At 53.4% G+C, this 8,424-nt stretch overlaps 1 protein-coding gene across 1 annotated transcript in view; it reads left to right on the plus strand.

Moving 5' to 3' along the window:
- Window positions 1-1,434: 1,434 nt before the first annotated feature.
- The window catches only part of SRF (serum response factor), a 10,020-nt gene continuing 3,030 nt past the window's right edge, over window positions 1,435-8,424 (plus strand). Inside the window, exons 1-5 of the mRNA XM_003789207.3 lie at window positions 1,435-2,317; window positions 4,033-4,299; window positions 6,164-6,425; window positions 6,993-7,112; window positions 8,123-8,314. Of these exons, the coding sequence (XP_003789255.1) occupies window positions 1,793-2,317; window positions 4,033-4,299; window positions 6,164-6,425; window positions 6,993-7,112; window positions 8,123-8,314 (1,366 nt within the window). The 5' untranslated portion in view covers window positions 1,435-1,792. The remainder of the gene's footprint in view (window positions 2,318-4,032; window positions 4,300-6,163; window positions 6,426-6,992; window positions 7,113-8,122; window positions 8,315-8,424) is intronic.

An 8,424-nucleotide genomic window follows, 5' to 3' on the forward strand; every position in this document is an offset into this window, starting at 1 on the left:
AGTCTTCCTATGTTGTCCAGGCTGGCCTTGAACTCTTGGCCTCCCGGAATCCTCTCAAAGAGAGAGAACTAAAAGCCACCATGCCCCTCCCACAATAACTTTTAACGCAAGATCATATCCCCTTAGTCACACACCAGGATGTTTTATTCCTGGAATTAGATGACTTACCCCACGTAGCTTCTATTGGCTATTCACTGACCACTTCACGCTTTAGTCTTTATTTCATTAAAAGTGCGTTAAGAATCTCTTAGGATGGATACGGACCTTGAGTAATACGGAACTTGGAGAAATCAAATCACTTGTTTCTAGGCTCAGGGCTACCAAGAGGCAAATTCCAGATTCGAATAATTTCTGTAACAGCAAAATCCAAGCTCCTTGCAGACTCAGACCCAAACCCTAACCTGGCTTTGCAGCACCCTAGTTCTAATCTTTAAAAAAAAGTTCTTATATGTGGTTTTCCTTTCTTCTTTCCAGAGAAGAGCGCGCGCATATGTGTGCATGTGGCTGCGTGTGTGCGCTCGCGTGTGTACGCTTGCTTTCTTGTACTTTCTGCCTGGCTGCACTTTCTCTCAGGCCTTTGCACTGGATGTGGATGGGCTTTACCCTTCTCAGCTTGCAGCTGGGAGTCTTCACTGAGCTCCATCTCGTCCCTGCCCCCATCGGAGACGCGGAGTCCCACTGTTCTTTCCCTCACCCCAGGCCTTTTCCAGATATAAGTCCACCAGAGGACAACCCCCACCCCCAGTGTAGAGGATGATGTATGAGGACCAGGAGCCAGTCTAGTGGGAAAGTCTCATCACCTAAAAAAGAGAGGGAAAGGGAAGGGAAATCGGGAGGAGGGGAAGGTTTAGGGAGGAGGGAGCTGGGGCACGAAGAGTTTGGACACCCAGGACACCGAGACCCTCCACTCGACCAGTAACTCTGACCTCAGGAAGGCATGCATAAAACTTGTTTGCATTATATATAGATTAAACCATATTCCTCCAATCCATCCGTACACTCCTTCCTTGGAATTTGAGCTGGATTTTCTCATTTACTGCAAACTCCATAATCCACTCTGGGACTTCCCGAGTGTTTGTTTCCAGCCTCCCAGCTCCCATTTCCCAGTGCTGTGCCTTCTCCGCTAGACTGCGCTCTAGTCCTTCTCCCAGGTTTCCTCTCCGCCAGTGCCTCCCAATTCTATCATTCTTGGGTTCAGGGGGTGGAGTCGTGCTTCACGTCCAGTTCCTTTAAGGGACGTCGGCTCCTCCCCTTTCGGAGTCGCGGTCTGACGCGCGATGACAGCAGCGAGTTCGGTATGTTATGCAAATAAGCACCCCCTTCGGGCCAATGGGAAACGGAGATGCCGGAACCGCGGACCAATGGGGCGGGGGTGCTGGGGCTCACCATATAAGGAGCGGTCTCGCCATAAAAGGAAACATTGTATCTCTTTATATGGGGGGAAGGGTCGGGGGATCCCTCCGCCGCCAGCGCGTGGTCCCGGCCCCCTCCACCCGCCGTCTCGGCCGCGGCCAGCAGCCCCTGCCCCCTGGGGGACGCTGACGGCCGCCGGGCGCGCCGCCCTAGCATACGGACAGGGGGCGCTGCGCGCGGCCTGGGGCAACCCGGGCCACAGGGGCAGGAAAGTGAGGGCCCAGGTCGGCCCGGGCGTGCAGGAGCCCGGGTTCGCAGCGGCCGCCGCGGCAGCGATAGCAACACTAGCAGCAGCAGGAGTGCCAGGTGGAGCCGGGAAGCCGATGGCGGCGGCGGCGGAGGCTCCGATCCCTCGCTGACTGCTTGTCCGTCCTCCTGCATGAGCGCCATGTTACCGAGCCAAGCTGGGGCCGCTACGGCTCTGGGCCGGGGCTCGGCCCTGGGGAGCAGCCTGAACCGGACCCCGACGGGGCGGCCGGGCAGCGGCGGCGGCGGGACTCGCGGAGCTAACGGGGGCCGGGTCCCCGGGAACGGCGCGGGACTCGGGCCGGGCCGCCTCGAGCGGGAGGCTGCGGCAGCGGCAGCAACCACCCCGGCGCCCACCACGGGGGCCCTCTACAGTGGCAGCGAGGGCGACTCGGAGTCGGGCGAGGAGGAGGAGCTGGGTGCGGAGCGGCGCGGCCTGAAGCGGAGCCTGAGCGAGATGGAGCTCGGCGTGGTGGTCGGTGGGCCCGAGGCGTCGGCGGCGGCCACCGGAGGCTACGGGCCGGTGAGTGGGGCGGTGAGCGGGGCCAAGCCGGGTAAGAAGACCCGGGGCCGCGTGAAGATCAAGATGGAGTTCATCGACAACAAGCTGCGGCGCTACACGACCTTCAGCAAGAGGAAGACCGGCATCATGAAGAAGGTACTGAGCCCGGAGGCTGGCTGGCCACTGGGGACCGGGAGGGGTGGGGACGCGCAGGGGGAGCCCAGGAGGAAGGCAGAGCCCAGCGGAGGTGAGAGGCGGCAAGTCCGCAGGAGGTGTGTGGGAGGGGATGGCTGTTAGCCCGGGAGGGCCAAAGGGGAGGGGCCGTCAGGGGAATGTGGGGAGAGGGGAGATGCTGCGAACGTCCGGGATCAAGGGGAGAGGCGCCGAGGTGGGAGTGACCGGCGCAAGAGAGGAAGAGGGCCCTTGTGGAGTGAAGGAGTAAGGAACGGTAATAGGAGCCTGCAAGGGCTGCCGGGGAGGTGTATAATGGGTCGCTAGGGTCAGTAGGTCTGGTGTGTCCTGTTGTTCAGGGTAGGGGAGGGAAAAGCTAGGAGCTGGAAAGAAGGTACGGTTGGAGGTAAGGAGGCTGGAGCTGCATGACAACAATTAGCAAGCATGTGTGGGAGGAAGGTGCGCACCACTGGAGTAGTGCTGGCCAGAAAGGCAGGCCAGGGATAGGGACCAGGTAAGGGAGCAAGGCAGGAGAACTGGTGCTGCCCTGAGCAGCAGGGATCTAGTCCTAGCTGGCCATGTGTCTTCCATTGCATTGCATCTGCTGGAAACCCCATGCTCCCGGTGATACTGGCTGCAGAACAGAGTCTTTGGGACAAGTGGGCTTTTCAGACTTAGGGAGAATCTGTGCATGGGTGGAGTTTGTGGGGAAGTTGGGGAGGTTTGCAGAGGTAATTAGAAATTCCTCTTCTGCCCGTCAATTATCCAGTGAAAAGTGGTGAGGAAAGGAGTCATCTTGAGTGTAGAGGATATGGGAAAGGATGATAGCAGAGGAGTCGGGAAACAAGAAGCTAGAACCTTGAGAACATTGGCTGGTGTTTATATCTGTCCCATATGGAAACCAGAGCCACTTCTAAGGTGGCTTGTGGAACTTTATTGAGAATAGAACATGGCATTTATGGGGCCATGCTTGAAAGTCCCCTTATTGGGCTCATGGCAGGGTATTTAGTATTAATCTAGCGCCCATCTCCTATTACTCCACAGTCTGTTGTATCAGTCTCCCTTGCCACTCCATCATTAGTGGAGAAAGTTGGGATGGGGGAGGTGGTTTATGAAGGAAACCACCTTCATAAGGTGGAAAGGTCTTCTTTCCTTCTTTCCTTTCCAAGACAAAGAAAAAAGGATACTACAATATTATAGGGCAGAAGAAGTTAGGCTATGGCAATAAGTTGGAGCCTGTGGAGTTTCTGGGAAGAAATATAATAGGACAGTTTGTAGCTTAAGTGGACCCTTATCACTAATGTCTTGTGTGAATTCCAGTGTAATCGGGATCCATCCTGTTCCCTGTGACAGTGAGGAGGGGGTGAGATTCCATAGAGCTCGGGGCATCAAGCTGTGTTGGGGAGCAGCTAGCTGGATCCTCCACGTCCTCTGAAGTTATATGTTCCATCACTGGGGGGCTGTGACTATTTGCTTGGAATATTTGCAGGTCAGTGGGGCTCCTCCTCAAAGGAGGAGAATGGGTAGTTTTGCTGCTTCCAGATAGACTGATAAGACCCCATACCCCTACCTGAGTCACTAGAGATGAAAGTCATTATGGGAATGGGGGCTTTAGATCACTGTAATTCTTCTCTTTCATGCTTCCCAAGAAAGAGATAAAATATTTTGCTGACCTGCCCATCTCCCTCTCCACCCTCCAGGCCTATGAGCTGTCCACACTGACAGGGACACAGGTGCTGTTACTGGTGGCCAGTGAGACAGGCCATGTGTATACCTTTGCCACCCGCAAACTTCAGCCCATGATCACCAGTGAGACTGGCAAGGCACTGATTCAGACCTGCCTCAACTCGCCAGACTCTCCACCCCGCTCAGACCCCACCACAGACCAGAGAATGAGTGCCACCGGCTTTGAAGAGACAGATCTCACCTACCAGGTGTCGGAGTCTGACAGCAGTGGGGAGACCAAGGTGTGTTTGGGTTGTCTATGTGAGAGGAGAGGGAAGGGGGTCCCTCTCCCTCCTTAGGCCAGGACAGGTGGACAGATGCCCACTGATAAAGAGTGGAACCGGGTTAGTGCCCCTCATCCTAGGGGACAGGTGTCCATCCTCGCTTTCCTGACAGGAGGCTGGCTCCTTAGATAAGCGGGCGGCCTCCGTGCCCATATAAGGCCGGCTCGGGCTCCACACCGGCCTCCCGCCCGCAGCCCGCCTGCCTGGCAGGGCCTTTGCATTCCTCCCGCCAGCTGTCTCTCCGCTAGGGGCGGGGGCGTAGCTTAGCTCTGCCCTCCCTGAGGGCCTGCTGAGTCGCCAGGGAGTAGGAAGGGAGCACTCGGAGATCCAGAGTCCTGGGAACTCAGCGCTATTGTGGGCAGGCACACTGGTTGACTGGGCTGAGAACTACCTCACTAGCCAACCGCCTACCCCTTCAGGATGTTAGGAGCCTGGGCAGTTAGGGAGTGCGTTCGCCTGCTGCTAGGGATGCCGGCCCTAGTTACGCCTCCCCCTTCCTTTTCCCGGTTAGGAGAGGGGGCGGGGCTTCCTTGCGGCGGGGTGGGGAGCTCTACCTTCCGGGTGCTCAACTAACTGGCCAATGGGAGGAAGCGGCACTGTTTGCCTTAGCAACGCCTTCACCAATCAGGGGTCTTGAGCCCTGCTGCTTCGCAAACGTCCTGCGCTGACCCATCCCCTGCTTTTGAGCCCCCTAGTTGACTCAATTCGCATCTCGCCTTGGTGGCTTGGTTCTCAGCTTCGTTCTTCCCCTTTTCAGAACAAGGCTTCCTGTAGGGAGAGTAAGTGCTATAGGCTACCCTCTCTCAGTGACATAACACCTGTAATCATTTTCAAATCCTTGTAACAGTGGAGTTTACTTATTCTCAGGACATTTTGCTGCATACGTTCCTTTGGTAATTTAAATCTTGAGTATTTGACATAAAGTGCTTCATTGCCAAACCCTCAAGATCTCTCTCAGACCCCAAGTTCCCTGAAAACTTCTCAGTCCTTATTTCAGAAACCTGACAAATCAGAGCTGGACGAACTCTTTCAAAGAAAATGCAGCAGTCCCATTCCTTTCTGTTTATAGAAGGGGAGAACTGAGGCTAAAAAAAGGAAGTAATTATCTCAGGGTCTTATGGATTGTTATTGCCAGAGCTGGGACCAGACCCAGCCAACATGATAACCACATTCCAATGGGGCAGATAATGGATTTATGATGATGATCATCATCATAAGAGTAGCAAATATTTATTTTAGACTTTTCATGTGTCAGGTACTATTCTCTAAGTCTTTCATGTATGCTAACCTGTTTAATCTTTACAACAGCCTATAGCAGTAAGTATTATCCTCCTTTTACAAATAGGAAACTGTGACTGAAATGCTCAATCACTTGCCCAAGGGGTCAGGCAGCAGGTAAATGGTAGAACTGGGATTTCTAACTGCTCACTGCTTTCAAAAGCTCACTGCATTTTTTGGTTTGGGCTCTCAATCTACACAAAACACCTGCAGGGGCTCGGCGCCTGTGGCTCAAGCCGCTAAGGCGCCAGCCACATACACCTGAGGTGGCGGGTTCGAATCCCCAGCCCGGGCCCGCCAAACAACAATAATGGCTGCAACCAAAAAATGGCCAGGCGTTGTGGCGGGCGCCTGTAGTCCCAGCTACTTGGGAGGCTGAGGCAGGAGACTCGCTTGAGCCCGGGAGTTGGAGGTTGCTGTGAGCATGATGCCATGGCACTCTACCCAGGGGGATAGCTTGAGGCTCCGTCTCAAAAAAAAAAAAAAACACCTGCAGGGGCAGGGTCTGGTAGAAGCTTACAGTTTATCTTTACTCTGGGTGCAGGACACACTGAAGCCGGCATTCACAGTCACCAACCTGCCAGGTACCACCTCCACCATCCAAACAGCACCTAGCACCTCTACCACCATGCAAGTCAGCAGCGGTCCCTCTTTCCCCATCACCAACTACCTGGCACCAGTATCTGCTAGTGTCAGCCCCAGCGCTGTCAGCAGTGCCAACGGGACTGTGCTGAAGAGTACAGGCAGTGGCCCTGTCTCCTCTGGGGGCCTTATGCAGCTGCCTACCAGTTTCACCCTCATGCCTGGTGAGTTATAAGGGGCATGGACAGATTGATCCTCTCTGGGGCAAACTGAGCAATCCAAGATTGGGTTTAGAACTAGCACCAGGAGAACCTCTTTCCCTGCTTAGGAGAGTAAATAGGGGCCAGAGCCTGAGAGAAGCCTGTCCTATAGGATTGGCAGGTATGCCCCTGCCCACTGAGACCCCTGATATCCTTGTAAGTTTCAACTATATGCTCTAGCCTTGTCTAGCTAGCCTGTCCGTATATCCCTATTGCTCCAGGGGCACCAGACATTACCTATCTTGACTGAAGGGCAGATCGTGTCCTTGGTGGGTCATTGTCAGCTCCTGGGTCAATTGAAGAAAGTAGAGGCAAGGCCTAGAATGAAAGGAAGAGGGAAAGGCAAGAGCAGAGCATGGAAGCTCCTGGAAAGGAGATTCAGAGCATGAATGGCTGCTTTGGCTCCCAGGAAAGATGGTGATGGGAGATGGGGACCAGTGTGCCAAACCCTGGGACTGGGGTGTTTGTGGGTTCCTGGTGGAGGTGACAGTTGGGCGGGAAAGAGCATAAATAAGATTCTGTGTCTTGTAGGTGGGGCAGTGGCCCAGCAGGTCCCAGTGCAGGCCATTCAGGTGCACCAGGCCCCACAGCAAGCGTCTCCCTCTCGTGACAGCAGCACAGACCTCACGCAGACCTCCTCCAGCGGGACAGGTATAGCTCCTGGCCCTGTCACTCTCCCTGCCTATTTTCTTCCATGAGGCCTAGCATTAGGTACCTAGCAATAACCCTCCTATAACTAAGGTCAGAGAATTTCTTGAAGTAGAAACTGAGGCTATTGGCCTAATCCTTATGGGAAAGTCAAGTGAGGACGGCTGGTTTTGAATCCTGCCCTGAGGTGGGGCTGTGGATTCCAGGAGGAAATTAGGGACCATTGAAGTTACCTCCTCATTCAGATGAGAGGCCTAAAGCCTAGAAAGGAGGTTACTTGTCCAAAGATACAGCATTTGCTTCATTACCGGGAAGTACTTAGAGAAGCTGTCTCCTTGTGGGAAGGTATTGTAGGCTGAAATTCCCCTCAGATATCTCTATAGTCATTTCAGAAATGATAAGATACTCTCAATATAAAGTTACTTGTAAGTTCTTGTTACTTACAAACTTGTTACTCAAAATGTGGTGTATGGTCTAAGAGCACCAGCATTACTTGGGAGATTTTTGGAAATGCAGAACCTAAAGCCTTACCCCAAACCTACTGAGTCAGACTCTGCATTTTAACAAGAGTATCAGGTGACTGTGTGCGCATTAGCAATTGAGAAGTTCTTTTTAAAAGATGGATTTGTTAATTGTGCATTAAGGAAGAGGGAGGAGGAATGAGAACAAATAAAAAATTAGATGATAGAGCTCCCTAAGAGAAAGGTATCTGAGTTTTCTGAGAGGAGGTCAGTCATTATAATCTTTTCCTGAGGTTAGGGTCTTAAAACAGAGAAATCAACAGATAGACAATTGAATAGTGTGATGCAATAGGGTACAATTAAAGGTTGGCGCTGTTGTGTTCAAGAAAAAAGTAAACTTTTCTTAGTTTATGACGGGAAGCAGAGGAATAGTCTTATGTAGCTTTTGACCTGGGAAATGGCAAAAGAACTCTGAGGCCTGGAATTCCTTGGGGTGGATCAGAGGTATCACTAGGGACCAGTGCCAAACTGACATGCATCTGTGTTTGCCAGTGACGCTGCCCGCCACCATCATGACATCATCCGTGCCCACGACTGTAGGCGGCCACATGATGTACCCTAGCCCCCATGCGGTGATGTATGCCCCCACCTCAGGCCTGGCTGATGGCAGCCTCACCGTGTTGAATGCCTTCCCTCAGGCGCCATCTACCATGCAGGTGTCCCACAGTCAGGTCCAGGAACAAGGTGAGTAGAAGGTCAGGGCTGAGGAAAGGAGGACCATTTTCTTCTTTGTATGCCACACACACTCAGATGCCCATACACATTCCTATGCATGCCACACACACTCAGATGCC

This window comes from Otolemur garnettii, unplaced genomic scaffold (genome assembly GCF_000181295.1).
Source record: "Otolemur garnettii isolate 467f Iridium unplaced genomic scaffold, OtoGar3 scaffold00031, whole genome shotgun sequence".
NCBI lineage: Eukaryota > Metazoa > Chordata > Mammalia > Primates > Galagidae > Otolemur > Otolemur garnettii.